At 37.2% G+C, this 27,289-nt stretch overlaps 1 protein-coding gene across 4 annotated transcripts in view; it reads right to left on the bottom strand.

Moving 5' to 3' along the window:
• Nucleotides 1-27,289, bottom strand: part of ZFYVE9 (zinc finger FYVE-type containing 9) — a 121,424-nt gene that overhangs the window by 48,993 nt on the left and 45,142 nt on the right. The window contains exons 4-9 of one of the 4 annotated variants that reach the window (XM_052636789.1): nt 20,385-20,484; nt 17,795-17,971; nt 15,967-16,028; nt 9,062-9,182; nt 5,411-5,533; nt 3,886-4,041 (exon numbers count right to left, since the gene is read on the bottom strand). In XM_052636789.1, the coding sequence (XP_052492749.1) occupies nt 3,886-4,041; nt 5,411-5,533; nt 9,062-9,182; nt 15,967-16,028; nt 17,795-17,971; nt 20,385-20,484 (739 nt within the window). Of the gene's footprint in view, nt 1-3,885; nt 4,042-5,410; nt 5,534-9,061; nt 9,183-15,966; nt 16,137-17,794; nt 17,972-20,384; nt 20,485-27,289 lie in introns of all 4 variants that reach the window. The other 3 variants (XM_052636787.1, XM_052636791.1, XM_052636790.1) reach the window with 3 other exon arrangements.

The following is a 27,289-nucleotide window of genomic DNA, read 5'->3' on the forward strand; positions in this document are numbered from 1 at the left end:
TCACACCTTGTTTAATTCCCTACCTTTCTGTGGTAAAAACACCTATTAATATATTGGGTGTCACTCCCATGATTAGGTTACTAATCAATAAACTCTGAGTTAATCAACAGGGAGATTATCAGAGTTGGCCTGACATAAGCTCTTTAAATCTAGGTCTAGAGGTCAGAGATTCAAAGCGGAGACAGTCCTGGTGACCTCAAGAAAAGGAAACACCCACATGGTAAACTATCTACGAGGCAAGGAACTGCAGGCAGCCTCTAGAAGCCGAGAGTACGTCCCAACCAGTAGTAACAAGAAAATGGGTATTTGTAAGAAAGTGAATTCTGCCAACAACCTGAGGACCTTGCACTCCAAATGAGAAGCCCAGCATAGCTAACACCATAAGGCACCCTGAGATGAAGATTCACCTAAGCTGTACCTGGACTCCTAACCTATGGAAACTGAGATAATAAATGTGTGTTACTTTAAGCCAGTAAGTTTGTGGCTTAGGAATATAGTAATAAAAAACTAATACATACTGAATTTAACTGTGTCAGAAAATGGTCATAGTTAACACTTATGTTGAAAAAATTAAAGGAATTCCAAAGAAAATGCTAATGCAATAGAAATAGGGGTGAAAGACATAAACAGGATGTATGTGTCACAGAAAAAAAAACTATACATGGCCAATAAATACATGAAAATATGCTCAGTCTCATTAATAGTCAGTGAAATGCAATTCAGAGTGAGATATCATTTTATATCCACCAGTATGGCAAAAATTAAAACTCTGATAATACCAAATGTTGACAACTTTTATACACTGGAGATGGGCACAGATAGATATAAACTGGTAAACCTCTCTGGGAAACAGTTTCAGTTCAGTTCAGTTGCTCAGTCATGTCCGACTCTTTGCGACCCCATGAATCGCAGCACGCCAGGCCTCCCTGTCCATCACCATCTCCCGGAGTTCACTCAGACTCATGTCCATTGAGTCAGTGATGCCATCCAGCCATCTCATCCACTGTTGTCCTCTTCTCCTCCTGCCCCCAATCCCTCCCAGCATCAGAGTCTTTTCCAATGAGTCAACTCTTTGCATGAGGTGGCCAAAGTACTGGAGTTTCAGCTTTAGCATCAGTCCTTCCAAAGAAATCCCAGGGCTGATCTCCTTCAGAATGGACTGGTTGGATCTCCTTGCAGTCCAAGGGGACTCTCAAGAGTCTTCTCCAACACCACAGTTCAAAAGCATCAATTCTTCAGCGCTCTGCCTTCTTCACAGTCCAGCTCACACATCCATACATGACCACTGGAAAAACCACAGCCTTGACTAAACGGACCTTAGTTTAACATCACCTAATAATGTTGCAGATATCCGTTCCCTATAAAAAAGCAATTCTTCTCCTAAGCCTTGTTGTTGTTTGGTCACTAAGTTGTGTCTGACTCTTTTGCAACCCCATGGACTATAGACTGCCAGGTTCCTCAGTCCATGGGATTTCCCAGCAAGAATACTGGTTGCTGTTGTTCAGTTGCTAAGTTGTGTCCGACCCCATGAACTGCAGCACGCCAGGCTTCCCTGTCCTTCACTATCTTCCAGAGTTTGTTCAAACTCATGTCCATTGAGTCAGTGTGCCATCCAACCATCTCATCCTCTGTCACCCCCATCTCCACCTGCCCTCAATCTTTCCCAGCATCAGGATCTTCTCCATTGAGTGAGCTCTTCACCAAAGTATTACAGCTTCAGCTTCGGCATCAGTCCTTCCAATGAATATTCAGGGTTGATTTCTTTTAGGACTGACTAGCTGGATATCCTTGCTGTCCAAGGGACTCTCGAAAGTCTTCTGCAGCAACACACTTCAAAAGCATCATTTCTTCAGTGCTCAGTCTTCTTTATGGTCCAACTTTCACATCTGAACATGACTACTGGAACAACCACAGCTTTGACCATACAGACCTTTGTCCAACACTGATATCTCTGCTTTTTAATATGCTGTCTAGGTTTGTCATAGATTTTTTTCCTAGGAACAAGCATCTTTTAATTTCGTGGCTACGGTCACTGTCCACAGTGATTTTAGAGCCTAAGAAAATAAAATCTGTTACTGGTTCCACTTTTTCCCCTATCTAATTGCCATGAAGTGATGGGACCAGATGCCATGATCTTAGTTTTTTGAATGCTGAGTTTTAAGCCAGTTTTCTGTAAAACCCAAACAAATTTTTTGGCCAACCCAATGTGTAACAAACCAAGAAATGTTTAGTGTGGCTTCAATGGTAGCATAAGGAGATTACTAGTGGGAAATGAGATTGAAAATAGAGGATCAGATATGTACAGCACTGAATGTCAGAGTACACGGTTTATTCTAAAGGTAACATGAAGCCAAGAAAGGTTTTTAAGTAAAAGAGGGAAATAACTGAAGACTAACTCAAAAAAAAAAATCTGGTACGTATAATTCCTGTTTCATTCAAATTCATGTTCTGAGTGTCTGTTTGCAAAACGTAAGTATAAGACATGGAGGAAGGGAGGGGAGATGGGGAGAAATAACTTTCCCATGCCCTGTAATAACCAGTAGGCATCCTGAAACTCTCAGAATGTCACTTCTCACAAACCACCATGCTCCCCCTCACTGTGGAAAGGATAAATGGTTACGTGTAACCAAAAATTTTATATACGCTAAAAGAGAAACATATAAACACATATATACATATATGCTGCTGCTGCTGCTAAGTCGCTTCAGTCGTGTCCAACTCTATGCGACCCCAGAGATGGCAGCCCACCAGGCTCCCCCATCCCTGGGATTCTCCAGGCAAGAACACTGGAGTGGGTTGCCATTTCCTTCTCCAATGCAGGAAACTGAAAAGTGAAAGTGAAGTCGCTCAGTCTTGTCCGACTCTTAGCGACCCCATGGACTGCAGCCTACCAGGCTCCTCCGTCCATGGGATTTTCCAGGCAAGAGTACTGGAGTGGGGTGCCATTGCCTTCTTCGATATATACATTGTTATTAATACATGTAGTTTAGATTAAAAATTCATAAAAGAATTATAAAGACAGTTCATATAAAGGCTTCTTCAGTCTTTTGAGTGACATATAGCAGAGAAACCACTAAGCTAGGGATAGAGTGTTTAAGGTTTTTACACTGAAGGAAAATTTAACATATGACTTGCCAATTCCACACAATGTACCATAAGAGAAGAAAAATAATGAATCAAGATCATAGAACACATATAATGTGTCCATTTATTTTTTAAAAAATCACAGTGAAATAATATAGTAAGCTTCTACCTTGATTATCTAAATATGGGATTCATAATAAAATAGACATAGCACATAAAGTATTATGCACATGTTTTTTTAATTTCTCTACTATTAATATACACTTAAATATATTCCCTCTCTCTCAATTTCTAATAGTATGTCTTTATATTAGTATATTTAGTCTTTTGAACTTCTAATAGCTATGCATTTACTTTCATATTGTTACAGTTAGTAATATTTATAATTTACTTTGAAATCATAATAAAGTCACCCATGCTAGTGGTTTTTGAAAGTTGAAAATTAAATGAATATCTACATTATGATTATACGAATATTATTAAACAAGTTAGCAAGTTATCATTATCCTTCCTTCTACCAGATAACAATATCATGTCCTAAACCAATCAAAGGAAAAGTTTTTTACATTGTGGCCAGTGGATTATCTTACAACTCTGATTACAGTCTTTGTAAAATAATAACAACTACACTAGATAAAGTATTAAAATTTATAACTTCCTCAAACCATGCCAAGTTCTAACTTGCCAATAATTCCAAAGTCCAATGCCAGGCTTCTAAATTAAAGACTATTATTTTCCATCTGAGTCCAAAATTTTTTATCAACTATAAAGGGTGCAGACAAACTTATAAAGTATCCCCACCTGCCAGAGCATCCCGATAAAGCTGCACAAAATGGTTGAAGATATCCTTTGGCAAACACTTTTCATCTGGTAGACACTGCAGAAGAATGACTATCTCAGACTGACCAACTGCATGCATTCCCTTTGTTGTGAAACACCAGCACTTCCTGTTCACATCTACAAATGAAATAAAAATATACAAATGAAGACCTTCTTCTCAATCCTTACCCTTAAGAAATCCACAGAACTCTCTGTTTTAACACACCGAAGAATAAAATAGATCCCACTGACTTTGTGTAATTCAACTGTGAACTGTCACTACTGAGCCAAAGGACTATTGCAGAAAATAAAACATACCAGTGCCTCTGGCTCTCAGCAAACAGATTGGATTCAGGCTGTGGCCTACAGAAAATATACTTTGATGTACACTTATTAAATTTAAACTGTGATTGAAAGAGTCTGGCTATTTATAGTCTTTCCTGGAAGAAAGTTTCAGACAGCCAAGTGGTGAAATGGATGGCTTTTCTGGACTAATTACTTCCACTTCTTCACCTTAAGGCTATGCAGAGCCACAACACCACAAGCTATATGTAGTTCAAAACAATGTTCAGTCCATGGTACTTTTATTATTTGTACTTCAACACAAGATTCTCAATGGAATTGAAAGCGGGTTCAAATAAAATTATGGATATCATGATATAAATCAACACTAATAAAAGATCTTTCTTTCCCTCTGGGAATTGTTTCTTTATATACCAAACAAAAGGTGCCCAATCCAACTATATTAAGATGGTGCACACTTAAGGAATTCTAGACTAGCTATTTTCAAAGTATATAAGCTAGATATGGTAAACTGAAATTGCAAGCAAATTATTTAAAAATTTGATCCTAGACGGAAAGGTGGCAAGCAAATACACAGTGAGACTGGAGGACTGTTCCCCAATGCTTTCTTCATCTCTCCAAAACTCTGCCTATTAACATTCATCCAGGATAAATGCGTTCTCCATTTTCCAGTATGATACTGGAACCAAGATTTGAAGTTACTGTCCTCTCTCTCATTCTGTTGCCTAAGAAGCTAGCACCAAGAATTGAGAAGTTTCTTCTGAATTCTAACTTGTGATACACTGAAGTTTTACTATGTGTTAGTTAACACTACTCCCAAATAAGGTTTTGCACCATGATTAAATGTTTCTGAGATTTAAACCTAGCATGTATAACTTGATCACCCTGGATAATTTATCCACCTCTAGTTATCCAAGTGGTGAGTTGTGACTTGGCATACTCATCTCAGGAAGAACTTAACTCAGAAGTTCCATCTGGCTTTCCTCCATGGAGAATTCACTTATCTCACTCCTTTGATTAAAAACAAGAGTCTCAGTCCCACAGTTGTCCTCAAGGATATATAATTTTATACAAAACAACTTCTTCAGCAACCAGTTTTCATTAAGGATTTATTTCATTAAAAATACCTGTGTGTAATGAATCTAAATCTTTATTATCTATGACCTCATTTTAATTAAAAAAAAAAAACAAATTTTCAACTTACAATTTACAATTTTAACCATTGACAACAAATTTGCATTTAAAACAAATACAAGTGGGTCAGGGCCACCATCCTCCAACTGCTGCATTACTGAAATCTGTGATGGTTTCTCTTCCACAGCATAGTCTGGAAAGGGAGAAAACAATGTAAGAGACTGGCTAAAGAGACGAATCAGGAAAGAACTCTGATAGAGGAATGGCCTCATTATTCATAGGAATAAGTAACTGATTTACAGATAGGCAAACACAGGTTTATATCTGCTACCCCAGTGTCATATTAATAGTGCCCCTTTCATTCTCAAAAGTGATCCAGTCCAGTTTGGATGGTAACACAGTTGTCCTATGTTTAGACTTCTCCACACAATGGTTTATATCACAGTTAAAAACAACACTTTAAGTTAACAAAAATCCTCCAACTATCATAATAAGAATTTCACATATGACATGTGAAATGAAAACACAATCTTGTTTATTTTAACAATAGAAGCCAAGTTAATTTCTTATTAATTTAAGATTTATTAAAATAACCCAAATTTGAAACCTTAGTGGCAAATTTACTTACAAAAGAATATTTTTAGATGGTTCTAGTAAAGAAGCATTAACCAAACAAAAGAACGCTTAACTCTATGTGAAAGTTCATTGTTGAAGCATCTGAGACACAAGCTGGATTTGACAGTATGATATATTCAGCCCAGCACCATGACAGGAACAGAAGACACAAATATGAATTCAGACTGAAGGAATTCATGGTTTAGGTGAAAGAATCAGACCTATATAGTATGTAAATTACAGTGAAAAATATGTTAATATAGTAATAGCCTACAAGAATTTCTACTTAAACAGAGATGAGGATGTAAAACACTACTACAAAGACATCCAAGCTAGGATTCAGAGAAGTTTTCCATTAATATGGATTTTGAAAGATTGAGGAGTTATTCAGGAGACTGGCATATAGCAGGGTATTCTATTCTAGAGAGAAGAAAGGAAAATAATAAAAATATTTATTACATGCCTACTTTGTACCAATTTTCTTATTATGTATTTTCAGGTATGAAATTTAATTTAATATTCATAATGATACTTAAGTAGGTATAGTTACATAATTTAAAAGAAAACAAAAAAATAGGAAAAGGATTCAAGAGAGATAAATGACTTGCCCACTGGATCATAAGGGCTTCCCTGGTAGCTCAGCTGATAAAACAGTCCACCTGCAATGCAGGAGACCTGGTTTGATTCCTGGGTCAGGAAGATCTGCTTGAGAAGGGATAGGCTACCCACTCCAGTATTCTTGGGCTTCCCTGGTAGCTCAGTTGGTAAAGAATCAGGCTGCAAAGCAGGAGACCTGGGTTTGATCGCTGGGTTGGGAAGATTCCCCTGGAGAAGGGAATGGCTACCAACTCCAGTATTCTGGCCTGGAGTATTCTGGCCTGGAGAATTCCGGTCTGGAGAATTCCATGGACTGTATAGTCCATGGGGTTGCAAAGAGTAAGACAGGACTGAGCGTCTTTCACTGGATCACAGAGCTAGAATGGACTGGTACTGGAATTAAAACTCAGGCTTTTCCAGCTCCCAATTAAGTCCATGTTCTTCCCACTATTCCACACCATAAGAAAAAGCATGGAAGTATGAAATGTGAACATTCAGAAAACAGCAAATAATCTGTAGTATGCCTGTAAAGTACTAGGGTGCTGGCTGGAAATAAAATTAGATAAATTGAGATAAAGTTACCAAGAACACTGTACTTCAAAGGAAGTAATTTATCCTGAAGGCATTGGGAACCAACTGAATTTTCTAAGCATGAATAGTATATGATAATATCTATGCTTAAAAAAATAACTGGACCTAAGCAAGATTATAAGCTTTTGCATCACAAAGAAAACCATAAACAAAATGAAAAGGAAATCTACAGACTAGGAGAAAATATTTGCAAATGATACAACCAACAAGAGCTTAATTTCCAAAATATACAAACAGCTCACACATCTCAGTAACAAAAAATAATCCAATCAAAAATGAGCAGAAAACCTAAAGAGACATTTCTCCAAAGAAGACATATAGATGGCCAATAAGTACATCAAAGAAAAGATGCTCAACATCACTCATAGAAAAATGCAAATCAAAACTACAATGAAGTACCACCTCATACCAGTCAGAATTGCTATCACTAAAAAGTCTACATATAACAAATCCTGGAGAGGCTGTGGGGAAAACGGAACCCTCCCGCACTGTTGGTGGGAATGTAAATTGGTGAAGCTATTATGTAGAACACTACGGAGATTCCTCAAAAAACTAAAAATAGATTTGCCATATAATCCAGCAATTCAACTTCTGGGCATATACCTGGACAAAACTATAATTTGAAAAAATGCACGCACCCCTATGTTCAGAGTAGCAACATTTAAAATAGCCAAGACATGGAAACAACCTAAATGTCCATTGAGAAAGGAACAGATAGAGAAGATATGGTGTATATATACACAATGAAATATTACTAAGCTATAAAAAAAGGCAAAATAATGCCATTTGGAGTTACATGAATGGACCTAGAAATTACTATACTAAGCGAAGCAAGTCAGAAAGAGCCAAATACCATATGATATCACTTATATGTAGATTCTCTACAAAACAGAAACAGACTCACAGACACAGAAAATAGATTTGTCATTGCCGAGGGAAATGGGAGTGTGGGGGAGGGTTGGATTGGAAGTTTGGGACTAGCAGATGCAAACTATTATATATAGAATGGATTAAAAAAAACAAGGTCCTACTGTATAGCACAGGGTACTATATTCAATGTCCTGTTACAAATCATAATAGAAAATATATCAGAAAGTGTATATATATATATATATATATATACACACACACACATATACATGCTCAAACACACACACATATATATACACAAAAACACATGTACAACTGAATTACTTTGCTGTACACCAGAAATTAACACATTGTAAATCAACTGTACTTAAAAAAAATAAAAGATAACTGGCACCAATGTGCAAGATTAAATAAAGGTGAGAAAAACTGAAGACAAGGTAAAAGACTAGGACAAAAGTGAGGAAAGATTATAGGAAAAAACCATCTCCTGAAAATGTACTGACTGGATGCTGATCTGGATCTATCAACAAGAAAATTTCACATAAAGATAAGCATTCTTTTGACTGAGTAGTAACTTAGCTTCTTACCAGGGCTCACTAAAAATATTTTTTAACAGAAAATTGCTACTTATGTTCTGTGCTCTCCACCTATTATATATACATTTCTGAATGTATATTCTACTCAAAACAAAAAGTTAAATGAATATACTGACTGTATAATGTGGGTCAATCCTAGAACTACGAGCAACTCTTCACAGGGTATTATATGTTTTGAAATATAAAGAACGAACTGCCAATAAGCTACATTTATATTACAATTAAAAATAATATATCCTTTCAACAAATGAAATTATAACATAAAAACATAAATATATCCTCTAAAACAATCGCTAACAGCAACAGTGCTTTTCATGGCACTGAATAATCACTTTTTTTGTTGCTAGAAAAGAGAAAGGAGGTTATCACTTGAATTCTCTCTCATTTCCTTAATCGGAAGGCAACATTTTGCATGTATAACTATCCCTGTTTAAACATCTAAGTCTACATACCTCCTTTCACCCCAGTGGAGATGAGAATGGGAGGAAGGCCATCTTCAGGAATAAGATTCATTGCACTGCCAACAGGACTTCCGACCTGAGTTATACTTCCAGAGAACAGAGAAATATTCGTCTAGGAAAAGTAAATTGGCATAGACAGCATTACAGAGAGTTCAAGAATTTGGCAGGATATAGTCAAGACTACAAATGGGAATTTAAGTGAAAACTTCAAATTCATACTTCTTGAAACATAGGATAAGATACTCATTAACCTGCAGGTCTCAAGGGCTGGGCTTAAACTATGAACGAAAACGTGAAAATGTATACAGTTGTATGTTTCTCCTTTTGGTATCACCAAATCATAGTAATGATAGAAAGCTTCCTTTACCAAGGTTTCTTTTACCATAAAAGAAAAATATTTTTTGAATCAGCAGTGGCAACAGAAACAAAATTTCAATATTATCTCATACTTTCTGAACATTTACACCTTTGGATCTACTTAAAGTCTTAGTGATAGGCTTTTTCAAAGTAACTTTGAGAATTGGGGTGATGGTTATACAATAATGTAAATGTAATTTAAAATGGCTAAAATGGCAAATTTTATGTTATATATATTATATTGTAATTTTAAAAATTAACTTTGATAATAGTTTTCATTTACTTTGTAATGAAATTAAACTTCAAGTTATTTTTCTTTGCATCAATATGAAGATCACATTAACTAAACTTTATAAAGTATAATGTTGCAGAATACATCTTGAGTGGGTTTAAATTCACTTAATTAACAATTTAAAAGAATATGCTCAGAGAGCTATTAAAAGGGACTATTTCATGCAAGATGGGCTTGATAAAGGTCAGAAATGGTATGGACCTAACAGAAGCAGAAGATATTAAGAAGAGGTGGCAAGAATACACAGAAGAACTGTGCAAAAAAGATCTTCACGACCAAGATAATCACGATGGTGTGATCACTCACCTAGAGCCAGACATCCTGGAATGTGAAGTCAAGTGGGCCTTAGAAAGCATCACTACGAACAAAGCTAGTGAAGGTGATGGCATTCCAGTTGAGCTATTTCAAATCCTGAAAGATGATGCTGTGAAAGTGCTGCACTCAAAATGCCAGCAAATTTCGAAAACTCAGCAGTGGCCACAGGACTGGAAAAGGTCAGTTTTCATTCCAATCCCAAAGAAACGCAATGCCAAAGAATGCTCAAACTACCGCACAATTGCACTCATCTCACATGCTAGTAAAGTAATGCTCAAAATTCTCCAAGCCAGGCTTCAGCAATAAGTGAACTGTGAACTCCCTGATGTTCAAGCTGGTTTTAGAAAAGGCAGAGGAGCCAGAGATCAAATTGCCAACATCCGCTGGATCATGGAAAAAGCAAGAGAGTTCCAGAAAAACATCTATTTCTGCTTTATTGACTATGCAAAAGCCTTTGACTGTGTGGATCACAATAAACTGTAGAAAATTCTGAAAGAGATGGAAATACCAGACCACCTGACCTGCCTCTTGAGAAATTTGTATTCAGGTCAGGAAGCAATAGTTAGAACTGGACATGGAACAACAGACTGGTTCCAGGAAAAGGAGTACGTCAAGGCTGTATATTGTCACCCTGCTTATTTAACTTATATGCAGAGTACATCATGAGAAATGCTGGGCTGGAAGAAGCACGAGCTGGAATCAAGATTGCCGGGAAAAAATATCAATAACCTAGATATGCAGATGACACCACCCTTATGGCAGAAAGGGAAGAGGAACTAAAAAGCCTCTTGATGAAAGTGAAAGTGGAGAGTGAAAAAGTTGGCTTAAAGCTCAACATTCAGAAAACGAAGATCATGGCATCTGGTTCCATCACTTCATGGCAGATAGATGTGGAAACAGTGTCAGACTTTATTTTTTTGGGCTCCAAAATCACTGCGGATGGTGACTGCAGCCATGAAATTCAAAGACGTTTACTCCTTGGAAGAAAAGTTATGACCAACCTAGATAGCATATTCAAAAGCAGAGACATTACTTTGCCAACAAAAGTCCGTCTAGTCAAAGCTATGGTTTTTCCAGTGGTCATGTATGGATGTGAGAGTTGGACTGTAAAGAAAGCGAGCACTGAAGAATTGATGCTTTTGAACTGTGGTGCTGGAGAAGACTCTTGAGAGTCCCCTTGGACTGCAAGGAGATCCAACCAGTCCATTCTAAAGCAGATTGGTCCTGGGTGTTCTTTGGAAGGAATGATGCTGAAGCTGAAACTCCAGTACTTTGACCACCTCATGCAAACAGTTGACTCATTGGAAAAGACTCTGATGCTGGGAGGGATTGGGGGCAGGAGGAGAAGGGGACGACAGAGGATGAGATGGCTGGATGGCATCACTGACTAGATGGAGATGAGTTTGAGTGAACTCCAGGAGATGGTGATGGACAGGGAGGCCTGGCGTGCTGCGATTCATGGGGTTGCAAACAGTCGGATACGACTGAGCGACTGAACTGAACTGAACTCTCTATATGCTTCACAACTTAAGCAAGAAACAGAAGCTTTAAGCACTATTTACAGTAGCCAAGACATGACACAGAAGCAACCTAAGCATCCACTAACTGATGAATGGATAAAGAAGATACATATACACACACACACACACATACACACACAGAGGGCTTCCCAGGTGGTGTTAGTTATAAAGGAGACATAAGAGGCATGGGTTCAATCCCTGGGTCAGGGAGATCCCTGGAGGAGGAAAGGGCAACCCACTTCAGTATTCTTGCCTGGAAAATCCCATGGACAGAGGTCTCTGGTGGGCTATAGTCCATAAAGTCTCAAAGAATCATGCACACATGCGCATATGTGTACACACACAGAGAGGAATATTACTCAGCCGTAAAAAAGAATGAAATAATGCCATTTGTAGCAACTTGGATAGACCTAGACATTATCACACTAAAGGAAGTAAGTGAGAAAGACAAATGTCACATATTAATATATGGAATCTAAAAAAAGTAATACAAATAAACTTATTTATAAACCAGAAAGAGTCACAGACTTAGAAAACAAGCTTTCCCCAAAGGGGAAAGGAGGAGGTGATAAATTAGGAGTTTGGGATTAACATATACACACTAGTTTATATCAAATAGACAAATAGCAAGTTCCTACTGTATAGTCAGTATCTTGTAATAATCTATAATGGATAAGAATATGAAAAAGAATATATAAATATATAATATGCATAAATGAATCACTTTGTTGTACACTTTGTACACTTTGCTATATATAACACAACACTGAATCAATAATACTTCAACTGTTAAAAAAGAAAGCTTTAAAAGAGTTAAAGGAAAAGCACATAAAAATTGTTTAACATGTTTAAAAATGTTTATAGCAGCTTTATTCAAATAGTCCAAATATGGAAATAATCCAAATGCCTATTAATAGGAAAACAGATAAATTGTGGCATAGCCATATGATGGAACATTAAGTAAGTAAGTAAGTAAGTGAAGTCGCTCAGTCGTGTCTGACTCTTTGCGACCCCAAGGACTGTAGCCTACCAGGCTTCTCCATCCATGGGATTCTCCAGGCAAGAATACTGGAGTGGGTTACCATTTCCTTCTCCATTACTCAGCAATAAAAAAATATTTACTTTTGATGCACACACCATGGATAAATCTCATTAATTAGAGTTTAAGAAGCTAGACACAAAACATTATATACTATATTTTTCCATTTATATGAAATTCAAAGACAGGCAAAACAAATCTGTGGTGATACAAGTCAGAATAATGTTTATTTTCCAGGGTTGGGGGGGGAAGGGGGAAGGTATTGACAGAAAAAGGGCATGAAGGAAACTTCTATGGTGACAGAAATATGTGTATCTTTACCTGGGTGGTGGTTACATGTGTGTGTCCATATGTATATATAGAGACACACACACATATATGTATGTTCATCGATGTTATCCCAAAGATTAATGCTCCTTAAGCACTTCATTAGATATATATATATAAATAAATATATATATATAAATATATATATAAAATACTTGAATAAAAATTTAAAAAAACACCCAGGTGTTAATGTATTTTTGTCTGTATTAACTATAACTTAGGACTATAAGTTTTTAGTGGGTTTTTGCTAAAAATTTTGCAGTGTTCTCAGTACACCACTCTATAATGAAATTTGGAAAATTTTATTGGCTAAACATTATGGATCTAAAGGGCTAATACAGGAAATAAAGTAACCTCATTCAACTTGTTATTTAATGATACATAAATCCACCTTTCAATATTATAAGAAATAGTCACCTGGCCTCTATTTAAATATCTGTGAAAAGAAATTTGTTTCATTTACTTAGCATCTTTTAAATAAGTGCCAGGCAGTCTACTAGGTCATAAAAATGAAAAAAATATATTCAACTCTGGCCTTAAAGAATTTGTTTCCCTTCATTTTATCAGACAAACATTAAAATAGAGTATTGAACAATGTGAGAGGACAGAAATAACTAACTTGTTTTAGTTTCTCTTAATGACCTGAACTTTGTTTCACTAAAACAGTCATTCACTAGAGCTAGCTCATTCATTCAAAAACTTTATGTTTTAAGAACCTATCACATAAGTTTCACAGAAAGAAAAACACTATAATCTTTACTGAATAATCACTATAGTTATCACTGATTCAGGTAAGATTGTCTCAAAGGGCAATAAGATCATTGGCTGAAAGACTATAGGAGAACAGGACACCCAGAGTCTCAAAGTATCACCCTCATTTTACTTTTTAATTGCAAAGAGGAAAAGCTACTTTTGCAGTGGACATACACAAGAGACATCAATTTAACCAATTCTCGATGCGTTCCAGTAAAAAATGACCATCACTTATGACGGTATCATTCTTGCTGAAAATATTTAAACTGAAACTATTTATGAGGGCAAAAACAAACACAAATTAAGGATTTTACACCAAATATGGCCTAAATGCTTCAAAAATAATAATGATGTGAAAGAGAAAAAAAAAGTGGGAGAACTGTTCTCAATGAAAGAAAATCAAAGAAACATAAGAACTAAATAGAACTGTGATCCTTGATGGAATCCTAATTAAAAAAATATATTTTAATAAAAAATTATATATATAAAATATATATACATACATATGTATAAATAAGAGAATAAGAACATCATGGAACAACTGGAGAAATCTGAATATGAACAATATGCTTGATAATAGAATTATATGTTAAATTTGTTTCTCATGTAATTGTACTTAAGTAAAAAAAAAAAAAAAAAAAGACTTGTTCTCAGGAAACATAGGCTGAAGTATTAAAGTGACAAGCTGCAATTAATCCTCAAATGGTTCCTCAAAAAAAAGTATGTGTGTGTGTAGAGGTAAAGCAAATGTGGCAAAATGGCAACAACGGGTGAACATGGCTAAAGAGTATATCAGCATCCACGTACTATTCTTGCAGCTCTGCTGTGGGTCTGAAATATTTCCACATAAACAACTGTAGGAAAAATACATTTTCTTGACAAAGTCATTGTATAGATGCAAAGAAGAATCAGTCATAGTTCTTGCTATTGTCCTCTGCAGCCATAGAAAAATCCCCCCAAACAGACTTAGAAATACTTGAAGACAGTGACATCGTTTACTGTACTTTCACCCAAAAGGAAACTTAGCTCTGTGTGTCAATAAATTTAATCTTAATAACATGCAATTTCAACTACAACCAAATCCAAAAATCATGTAAATTTCTAGAAAAATATTACTGAACATAAATATAAATAAATAGTAACCATAAAAACTTGAAAACTAGCAACATTATCCAAATTCTGATCCTCTTACTTTACTTAAAAAAAAAAGACAAACACACATAGCTGGAATTAATCACCTTATTGTAATCTTGACCACCGTATTAAATGGGCAAATAGTAATAAGATCAGGACTCACTGTATAAACAATCCTATGTGTATACTTTCTAATTATGGTCCTAGGTGGCTCTATTCTTCACGGACTCAAAATAAATGAAGATAATATTTGTCCCCTTCTGAAAATAAACCTCCAAATTGTGACCAGTATATCCTTAGAGACAAAGTGAATGTGACCACACAGTATGAGCTCATTTCCTCAGATAAACTAAATTAATCTTTCACCCATTAAGTCAGTGGATTTTCAACTTATTTTTAAGCTTCAGAATCCCTTTTAAAAAATCTTACATGGAAACGCTACAGATAGACCAGAAAAGAGCAGAGATACTCAGACTGAAGACAAAGGGACAGATTAATTCCTCAGCCATCTTCCTATTTCCTGGCCCTTCCTCACCACAGCAACTTCTTGGAGGCTATCACAGAACCTGGGGAATATGCTTTTAAAAAGCTTGTGTATCCCGGGACCAGGGTTTCCCTGGTGGCTTGACAGCAAAAGAATCGGCCTGCAACGCAAGAGATGCAGGAGATGTAGGTTCAATCCCTGGATCGAGTAGATCCCCTGGAAGAGGGCATGGCAACCACCTCCAGTATTCTTACCTGGAGAATTCCATGGACAGAGGACCCTGGCAGGCTACAGTCCATGAGGCTGCAGTGTCAGACACGGCTGAGTGACTGAACACACATGTATGTGTGTATCAAGGGACCAGGATTCCCCCCAGCACAACCTCTAGCTACAGTGGTAGGCTGAGCTCACCCAAGAACAATCTTTATAAGAAGCTTTCTCCTGAAAAAACTTCCAAATATAGAGCAACAAGAACAACTGATTTTGCCACATTTATTTTACCCCTAAATGCACACACAAGCAGGCACACACACGCACACACACATGTACGAAACTGTATCAAAAGTCTATAGGGTTCCACAGAAAGGTCACTCAATCCGGAAAAAGGCAAGACAGAGGCAGCACAATGCTGAGAAAAGAAAGTACTCACTTTTAGTTGTTGTTTTATTTTCTTACCTCTGCTGGTAGAGGACTGGTAGCTGCTGGCTTGACTGGGTCGTGTGCCACAGCCAGGGTTCCTGCAGAGGAAGTTCCATTCATGGTTAATTTGGCTGCATCAGCAACTTCTCCATTAGGCAAGATCCCATCAGCAAACCAAACTCGCCTCTGCTCTCTGGGCTGAGCCACTTGAGGAGCCAGAAAAATAAAACAGGCATCACTGTGACATTGGTAGGGTTTCTAACACCAAGAAGAGAAGGTCACCAATTTCAGATGTACAAAGAAACCACTACTTAGCATAATTATAAACATAATTGTGACTGTATAAAAGTGGTTATCAGTTAATAAAATACACATTTAAATATATTCCTTTCTTCTACAATTAAATATATTCCTTACTTCTATAATCCATTAATTCTATAATCTTTAAACATAGTTTTAAAGATTTAAAACACTTTGCTTTAAAATATTAAACACGCCTATGATTGTCACATACTCTGTCCTGTTAACACAAACAGATAAACTAAGGAAAATGTTTGAAGTGCATAGGAAATAAACATCAGGGAAAAAATATCTAGAAATGGACGTCCACATCTCCAGAAAGTATGAAGTTTCTGTAGGAATAAAGTATCTATCTGGAAAAGTGATACAGCATTTTGAAAGGGCAAAAGATGCCCTGAAGAATGTTGAAGAATTATTAACTACTAAAAGAAGAGCTGGCACAGATATGAAAGAACTGGGAAGCAAACTGACCAGATCTTTGGCTGAAGTGTAGCTGAGAAAGAAAAAGACTGATCTGGCAGTGCGAAAGTACTCTGCATTTTAGTAAAAGGATGGGGAAAAGCTGGAAAACTCAGTCCAGAAAAACGATCTCTTCAAATCCAGTTTTGAAAATCAATTCAAACAGTGAAAACAAAGAGAAACTAGGGAAGAACAACAAAAACAACAAAAGACGTAAAGAGGATAAAGATTTTAAGAAAGAAAACCTGAGCTCATTAAAACACGAGAATGACTAAGGGATGATCTGAAAAGAGGAGGAAATGGGGAAAAGTATGATAATGTCAATAGAAGTTTTTGATCTTCAAAAGGGGAGGGGGGCTTTTTAGCAAGGGGAAGGGAATATTGCTAGACAAAAAAGTTATAAAATTAATGAAAGAAGACAGAGTTTAATTATTAAGGGCGACTTACTGACAAGATCATTTTAAAGAAATAAATAATTGCTATTTTTGCTATTCATAATCCCCTGAACTTAACAAAGTGCCTTTCATCTAGCAAAACTATTATCATAAAGACATAATAAACTAAAATAAGTTGAGTCTATAATTTTCCATCTATCATATGATATCATCAGAATTAAGGGTTGATTTTATAAAGATCTGTGCACCGAACACAGTATTTTCACATTTTTATATGGATAGATTTTTTTTAAATGGCAATATATATTCCAAAAATCAATACTAGAATGGGCTGTTCAGAAAAAAGAATTCTCATTTTTATCACTTCTTAAAGTCCTACAAAGAATACTAAGGTAGGTATGAGGCTAGGATTTTTCAGGCTGACTTCAAATTCTTCAGCTCTTTTCAAGTAAAAACAAATTACTCCATTCTTAAGTGGGAGAGGGTATTGGCATATTTTTAGAGGTGCCTCCAAAATATCAGGCAATACAATATTATTCCTTATTTGCCCAGAAATAGTCTCAAGACATTTCTCACCTGTGCTTCCGCTTTAATAACCACCCAAAGGGACTTATCTGCAGTGTTAAAGACTTGTGATGTAAAATCACATCAGCACCTTTTCAGAGGAACTTGGTGAGGAAAAAGAGAGAGAATAGCACATGATCCCCTACCTTCTGCTCCAGGGTGCTTTAAAACTCCCACAGGTACCATCACAGTGGGAGGTGGAGAGCTCAGGGCTCCTGAGGCCTGAGCTTGCTGCAAGGGAGGGATAGTAGAACAGTATTCAGCAGGATTGTTAGGGTTAGGGCTCTGGCTTGAGGCACTCATCATGTTCTCCCAGGCTTGAGCTAAAGCAAATACAGACACAATCAATGTGAATGGATTGCAAAATATGGACATCAAGACCTCCACAATATTGGATAAATAATGTAGTTCCTCCTCATTAACACTCATAGTATGTCTCTCTTCCAGCTAATAAAGGTATTAAGGAGATGGGTGATTTTATTCAGTAAAGGAGACCATGTAGTTAAGTAAACTATTTGGAAGCAACAAATAAGTATTACATGATACTTCTGATACAGACTGATAGCAGATTAGTCTTGAGGTTAATGATAGGCTCCTGGCTCCTTTAAAGAGGACCACACATTACCTTAAGAGGGAGTAAAATAATTTTAAACTTATTAAAGATTTACAATTGGGATAGCATTTAGACATTTCTGGTGGTGGGGCAGGTTTAATATTTAATGCATTTAAAAAAAAACTCAGGGGCTAAAAGAGCAAAACTCTGTTGTATGATATTTTTTGTTTCAATTCAAGATTTTTAGGTTTTCTCAGCTGAAGTAAAATCTCATTTGAAAAATTGTGAAGCCTAAAGCTCAGAAGAAAACATCTTAACACTTCTGTGAATTTTCCTTTTGTGCAATCATTACCCTGTGTAAAAGTATACAAGAACAACCATTTCACATCTCTGTGAAATCTCCTGTGTCTCAAAAGCACAGGACCCATTTGAACATGAAAATGTGCCAATATCATGTAAGTGCAATCAACCAGTATGAATGATCACAAATGTGTTAAGGTTCTGTATACTCCATAATTTTACTAACTAAATACTGACATATCAATTATTGTCTTCAAAGTAAACAGGATGAAAGATGCTACAGAAATGAAATATATAAATTTTATTATCTAGGTTCAGGTAATATCACATGCTCAGGAATAAAATCACCCAATTTTTGGAGCATTTTTTAAAAAATCTCATTCTGCATCAAAGAATGATCCATAAGATTTTGAATACTTGTTGCCTCCAAACTGCAGGACAAAGCTCGAAACAACAGTTATGTTCCTTTGAAAGCACTGGCAGGAAGAGGGAAGGAAGAGAAAAGGAGAAAAGGAAAAAGGGACAGCGAACACCGAAAAGCATCAAATTAAATATTCAGTAAAAGACCAGGCTAAGCCATGCGAGAGGAAAGAGGCTGGAAAAACCAGGAAAAGAAGAATTTAGGATCCCCTGTTAAGGGCATCCTTGGCTTAATAAAAAAAGTAAGTATTCCATATGAATCCTCTGCCATTTCCTTCATCTTTAGCTATGCCAAGTTAAAAAAACAAGCTATCAAGTTGGAAGACCTCATCAAATAAAAGAGGTATTGTGTACTGTAATTAAGCAGCATGCTATTATCTGTGAATAAATATCTGACAATGAAATGATCGCTGAGTGAAATAACCACCATCTGAAAAATGACCCTTAAGAGTAAAGAGAATGAATTCATATTTGATCAAAATTATAAGAATTCAGAAATGGGAGGAAACTGGGTGGATCATAGGAAATCAGAAAAGATCAGATTAAATAACATGCAATAGGTTAATAAGCCAGCAACAGGAAAACATCACTATGAGCAACGCAGACACAAAGAGCAGGAGGGACTTTGAGCAGATAAGTTTCAGCCTCCAGGAGCCACACTATCCTGGCGTAAGCAGCACTGGTATCTAACTCCAACATTTCACGTCTATTAGTAACTGTTCTGGCAACTGTACAAAGATGCACTCAAAGAGAAAACACTAAATAGTCTGATCAATTTTACTTTATCTTTTTACAAGAATACTCCGGGGGTTGGTTGGTTTGTTCGGTTTTAACTAAAATGCCCTTCGATTTATTTCCAGTCCTGCAAAAGGTGAACACAGGATAAGCTATATTTACCTTTTCCTGGCCATATTCTTTTACCATATAAGTAAATTCAAAATCATTATCCTCATAACAAATCTAACTGGTACTAAGGTGATAAATGATAGAAAAATGCAATTTTCTTTGATCCTAGATGCTAAAAATATTTATTTTTCACAAGATGAATGGACCAAGGTGTTAATAAGAATATATTCAGTCATTAAGGTATTCCCTAGAAACAGAATTCTTCCCTCGAAAGGAAAACGTCAAGCCAGTTTCAATATTTCATCAATTTAGTGGTCAATAGCCCCCTCCCCCTCCAACTCCAGTTACTTCACAGGAACATTAACAGCAATGTAGCACCAGATTTCCACAAAAATTTCCATTCTTCCTGCAAAACTTACCTGAATTTAGCAATTATTCATTAAACTAGGCACAGGAATTCTGAAATACTAAGATATTTTCAAATTTTTCTGTTAAAGTTATGACATTTGAGAAGGTGAGCAACTTGAAGAGCAAGGCAGGAAAAATCAGGAGTTTTTTCATTGGCATTCTCTTGTTCTGTCTCAGTAACTGTGAATTCAACCTGTTTTAATACTTACCATTCATTAGCACTGAATGGCAGATTACACATACTCTAGCTTCCTTTCTATCCATGTATAACAGTTTACATTTCAGGCTACAGCAGGAAGCACAAAAAACCTGCAGGAAAAAGAACATACTAAATTTACTTAGGATCACAGTATAAAGGAAATAAACCAATACTGATCAACACTGTGGTCAGGAAACCGTATTAATACAACACTAACAACTTCAATGTGAAGTCACTCAGTCGTGTCCGACTCTGTGACCCCATGGACCCCTGTGGACTGTAGTCTACGAGGTTCCTCCATCCATGGGATTTTCCAGGCAAGAGTCCTGGAGTGGGTTACCATTCCCTTCTCCAGAGGATCTTCCCAACCCAGGGATTGAACCCGGGTCTCTCACATTGTAGGCAGACACTTTACTGTCTGAGCCACCAGGGAAGTCCTAAAAACTTCAAAGGAAAATGCAATTGAGGAAGCTGGGTGTGGAGACCCTATTCAAAAGCAAGAAAGAGATGAACGTGTCTGTCAAAAATAAGGAAAGTTAAATTGCTGACTGAGAACAGAAATTTTTAGCCAAGACTATACAGCAAATATATACATGCCCAGTCTCTTTAGTCATGTCTGACCCAGGGAGACAGCCCACATGCCCCATGTCTCCTGCACTGCAGGAGGATTCTTTACCGCTGAGACACCGGGGAAGCAAATACATGGTGGGGGAAAAAATCTAAGCTGTCTTTAGGCAAAATTTCTGTTCTAAATATCATACAACTTGGGTGTTTAGACCATTAACATCTGCTATTTCTGTTTAGAGTCAATACTGTTGTTCAGTCACCAAGTGGTGTCCGACTCTTTGCGACCCCATGGACTGTAGCCCTCCAGGCTCCTTTTGTCCATAGGATTCTCCAGGCAAGAATACTGGAGTGGGTTGCCATGCCCTTCTTCAGGGAATCTTCCCAACCCAGGGATCAAACCCAGGTCTCTTAGTCTCCTGCAATGGGAGACAGGTTCTTTACCACTAGTGCCACCTGGGAAGTGCCACCCTTAGCTTTCCTGCCAAGAAGCAATCGTCTTCTAATTTCATGGTTGCAGTCACCATCTGTAGTGATTTTAGAGCCCAAGAAGATGAAATCTGTCATTACTTCCACCTTTTCCCCTTCTATTTGCCAAGAAGTAATTGGACCAGGTGCCATGATCTTAGCTTTTTAAATATTGAGTTTTAGGCTGGCTTTTTCACTCTCCTCTTTCACCCTCATCAAGAGACTCTTTAGTTCCTCTTCTCTTTCAGCTTCAGCCATTAAAGTCATACTATCTGCATATCTGAGATTATTGATATTTTTCCAGGCAATCTTGATTCCAGCTTATAACTCATCCAACCCGGCACTTCACATAATGTGCTATGCAAACAAGTTAAATAAACAGGGTGACAATAAACAGCCTTGTCATACTCCTTTCTTAATTTTGAACCAGTCAGTCTTCCACATAATGTTCTAACTGTTGCTTCTTGACTCCAGGTTTCTCAGGAGACAGGTAAGATGGTCTGGTATTTCCATCCCTTGAAGAGTTTTCCACAGCTTGTTATGATCCACAGCCGAAGGCTTTTCAATGAAACAGAGGTAGATGCTTTTCTGGAATTCTCTTGCTTTCTCTATGATCCAGCAAACGTTGGCAATTTGATCTCTAATTCCTCTGTCTTTTCTAAGTCTAGCTTGAATATCTGGTAGTTCTTGGTTCACGTACAACTGAAGCCTAACTTGAAGGATTTTGAGCATAACCTTACTAGCATGGGAAATGAGTGCAATTGGCCGGTAGTCTGAACATTCTTTAGTATTGAAGATTGATCTTTTTCCACTGCTGCATTTTCCAAATTTGCTGGCATAATGAGTGTAGTACTTTAATAGCATCATCTTTTAGGATTTTAAATAGCTCTGCTGGAATTCCAGCACTGCCACTAGCTTTATTGGCAGCAATGCTTCCTAAGGCCCACTTGACTTCATACTCCAGAATGTCTAGCTCTGGGTGAGTGACCACACCATCGTGATTATCCAGGTCATTAAAATCTTTTTTTGGTATAGTTCTTCGTATATTCTTGCCATCTCGTCTTAATCTCTTCTGCTTCTCTCATTTCAGTCCTTGATTATGCCCATCTTTGGATGAAATGTTCCTTTGATATTTCCAATTTTCTTGAAGAGATCTCTAGTCTTTCCCCTTCTGTTGTCTTCCTCTATTTCTCTGCATTGTTCATTGAAGAAGGCCTTCTTGTCTCTTCTTGCTGTAACTCTGCATTCAGTTGGTTATACATTTCCCTTTCTCCCTTGCTTTTCACATCTTTTCTTTCCTCAGCTATTTGTAAAGCCTCCTCAGACAACCACTCTGCCTTCTTGCATTTCTTTTTCTTTGGGATGGTTTTGCTCACCACCTCCTATACAGTGTTATGAACCTCCAACTACAGTTCTTCAGGCACTCTGTCTACCAGATCTAATCCCTTAAATCTATTCGTCATCTCTACTATATTATCAGGGATTTGATTTAGGTCATACATGAATGGCCAAGTAGTTTTCCCTACTTTCTTCAATTTAAACCTGAATTTTGCTATAAAGAGCTGATGATTTGAGCCAAAAGTGAGCTCCAGGTCTTGTTTTTGCTGACTATATACAGCTTTTCCATCTTTAGCTACAAAGAATGTAATCAATCTGATTCCAGTACTGACCATTTGGTGATATCCATGTGTAGAGTCATCTCTCGTATTGTTGAAAAAAGGTGTTTACTATGACCAGTGCATTCTCTCTGTGTGACTCCATGGACTGTAGCCTGCCAGGCTCCTCTGTCCATGGGATTTTCCTGACAAAAATACTGGAGTGGGTTGCCATACCCTCCTCCAGAGGATCTTCCTGACCCAGGGATCAAACCCACATGTCCGTCTCCTGCACTGCAGGCAGATTCTTTACTGCTGAGCCACCAGGGAAGCAAATATATAGGAGGGGAAAAAAATCTAAGCTGTTCTTAGGCAAAATTCCTATCCACAAACACATAACATGAGTGTTTAGATTAGTAACATCTGCTATTTCTGTTTGAAGAGGCAATATAGCAGGTGAAATAAACAAAGACTGGGAATTCTGGGCTTTCACTTCTGTTTTTTTACTACCCTTATGTGTGGAATAATAATCATACCAGCTGCTTTCATTGGTTTGCTACGCAAGCCAGGAAAGATCAAAATACAGAATTTAACCATAAAAGCAAGCACAGCCCCAGCTACAGGGAATCAAACTAGGCCACCAAAAACTGGCCATGCCAATTTCCAGCACCTTATTTCCACTTTCCAGGGTTGGTTCCCAACAATCTTACTTCTTTTCCCTTCCATACCAGGCAACAAGAATCTCCTTAGCTCCCTGTTAAGATTTATTTTCTTGAGAACTCATTAATCCCTATCAGAGAGAACTTCATACAGGTAGAAAGGTGTTCCCAGCAGTGCAAATTTTACTAGTCCAGTTTTTATGGCCAATAAGTATCCTGTATCTTACATAACTGAAACAAGAGATGAGGTCCTATTAAAGACAAAGTGAGAGCAATCACCTCTTCTTCTACTAGGTATAATTAATCTACCTAGTTACCACGATTACCAATTTACATTTTCAGAGGCTTCCCATTATCAAAACAACTCTGTGGTATAGGGAGAACTGGAGCTATATTACCTTATTTTCTATCAGAGGAAACTAAATTTGGATCATTAAATGACTTGCTCAGGTTCACAGGAAACTATATGAATACTAGGCACTTAACATACATGTATTATCTCATCTAAACTCATAAATTCTATGAAAGCATTCATTCATAATTAACAGAGTTAAATAAATATGAAGTAAAACTACTCTGTCATAGAGCTAGTAAGCTACATAATAGGTTCAAAACACTGTATTGGAGGCAGTTACCAAAACCATCCCAAAGAGAAAGAAACGCAAGAACACAAAGTGGTTCTCTGAGGAGGCCTTACAAATAGCTGAGAAAAGAAGAGATGTGAAAGACAAAGAAGAAAGGGAAAGATATACCCAACTTAATGCAGAGTTCCAGAGAACAGCAAGGAGAGATAAGAAACTCTTAAGTGAACAATGTAAAGAAATAGAGGAAAACAACAGAAGGAGAGACAAGAGATTTCTTCTAGAAACTTGGAGATACCAAGGGAATAATTCATGCAAAGATGGGCACAATAAAGAACACAGATGGCAAGGACCTAACAGAAGCAGAAGAGATTAAGAAGAGGTGGCACGAATACACAGAAAAACTATACAAAAAAGGTCTTAATGACCCAGATAACCACAATAATGTGGTTACTATTCTATAGCCAGACATGGAGTGTGAAGTCAAGTAGGCCTTAGGAAGCATTACTACGATCAAAGCTAGTGGAGGTGCTGGAATTCCAGCAGAGCTATTTAAAATCCTAAATGATAATGCTTTTAAGGTGCTGCACTCAATATGCCAGCAAAATTGGAAAACTCAGCAGTGGCCACAGGACTGGAAAAGGTCAGCTTTCATTCCAATCCAAAAGAAAGGCAATGCCAAAGAATGTTCAAAGTACCGTACAATTGCACTCATTTCACATGCTAGCAAGGTAATGTTCAAAATCCTTTAAGCTCGGCTTCAATAGTACGTGAACCAAGAACTTCCAGATCTACAAGCGGGATTTAGAAAAGGCAAAGGAATAAGAGTACAAATTGCCAACATCTTTTGGATCATAGACAAGCAAGAGAATTCCAGAAAAACATCTTCTGCTTCATTGACTAAGTAAGCTAAAGCCTTTGACTCTGTGGACCACAACCAACTGTAAAAAATTCTTAAACAGAATATCAGACCACTTTACCTGTCTCCTGAGAAACCTGCGTGCAGATCAAGAAGCAACAGTTAGAGCTGGGCATGGAACAACAGACTGGTTTAAAATTGGGAAAGGAGTACATCAAGGCTGTATGCTGTCAACCTCCTTATTTAACTCCTTTATGCAGGGTATATCATAGGAAAGGCCAGGCTGGACGAATCACTAGCCAGACAATCAAGACTGCCAGGAGAAATATCAACCTCAGATATGCAGATGATACCACTTTAATGGCAGAAAGCAAAGAGGAACTAAAGAACCTCTTGATGAGGGTGAATAGAGGTGAGTGAAAAAGCTGGCTTAAAATTCAAGGTTCAAAAAACTAAGATCATGGCATCTGGTCCCATCACTTTATGGCAAATAGATGGGGAAAAAGTAGAAACAATGACAGATTTTATTTTCTTGGGCTCCAAAACCATTGTGAATAGTGACTGCAGCTACAAATTAAAAGACGCTTGCTCTTTGGAAGAAAAGCTATGACAAACCTAGACAGCGTATTAAAAAAGCAGAGACATCACTTTGCCGTCCATATAGTCAAAGCTATGATTTTTCCAGTAGTCATGTAGAGATGTGACAGTTGGACCATAAAGAAGACTGAGCACAGAAGAATCGATGCTTTTGAACTGTGGTGTCGGAGAAGACTCTTGAGAGTCCCTTGGACTGCAAGATCAAACCAGTCAATCCCAAAGGAAATTAATCCTGAATATCCATTGGAAGAACTGATGCTAAAGCTCTAATACTTTAGCCAGCTGATGCAAAGAGCTGACTCACTGGAAAAGACCCTGATGCTGGGAAAGACTGAGGGCAGGTGGAGAAGGGGGTGACAGAGGATGAGATGGTTGGATGGCATCACTGATTCAACAGACATGAGTTTAAGCAAGCCCCCAGAGATACTGAAGGACAGGGAAACCTGACATGCTGCAATCCATGGGGTGGAAAAGTCAGACACAACTTAATGACTGAAAAACAACAGCTCATTACAATGCTCTTAACACCACAATTCAACACAATTGCAGTTTGAGAAATTAACTACCTCTAGCAGCAGCAGCAGCAGCAGCAGCAGCAGCAGCAGCAACAGCAGCTGCTGCTTCCCAAGAAGCATAACCAAGTGGCTATGTTTTAAGACCAGAGGACAAAAAAATCTTGAGAAATTGATCCTGAGATTGTAAGCCAACAGATTATTTTAAAGTTCTTTTAATTCAGGGTCTTAAAAGGTTTTGCCGTATTCACCACCAAAATCCTCAGCGGTGAACAAAACTGAGTGTAAGTCAAGTTATTCAAAAGTAATTTGCAACTTAATGTATAATTTTATTTAAAATAACAAATTGCCATCTAGCAAAATACAAATCAGGGTTTCTTCACCCTTCTTTTTTAATTAAGTATAAAAGTGTATAAAAGTACAACATATTAATAGGTTTTTTTTTTTTTGAGGGAAAGTGTTTTATTTTTGTATTGATACTACTGTCACTCAACTCTGCAGGGGAAAACAGAGAAAAAAGGAGCCAACAATGGACAAAAATTATTACCTTTAAATGCTCAAAGGTCCAGGTGATGTCTATGCAATAAACCTATTAGGTTTTTAATTTTTACCCTCTCCATCACATTTATGGGAAAAAAGCATGAATTATACAGCCCAAAAAAGCCTTGGTTGGTTTCTAGTTCCACTTAGTTTCTTCAACTGTAAAGTAGGGATAATATCACCGTTTACACAGGTTTACTAGAAAGATTAAATTAGATAATAAACAAAATACTGAGCATGTACTAAATAAATGTTAGCTCCCTTCTGATTCCCTCCTAGCTGGCTGCCCAGGAACTGTGTGGTCACAGTCCAGGTGTTGCTAGAGAAGCGGCCCTAGTACCAAGGACTTCAATTCCACCATTCTCTTATTCTGTTTTTTCCTAAAACCACTGCAAATTGCTTTGGAGTGTGGACTCTGCAAGTCAGAGAGTCTGAGTTAGAATCCTAACTCAAACAGTTATCTGCTGTGTGATTTTGAACAAGTTATTAATCATTTTAAACCTATTGCAAAATATGGATTATAACACTAGCTATCTCCTA

The sequence above is a fragment of the Budorcas taxicolor genome, chromosome 3 (genome assembly GCF_023091745.1).
Source record: "Budorcas taxicolor isolate Tak-1 chromosome 3, Takin1.1, whole genome shotgun sequence".
Taxonomy (NCBI): Eukaryota; Metazoa; Chordata; class Mammalia; order Artiodactyla; family Bovidae; genus Budorcas; species Budorcas taxicolor.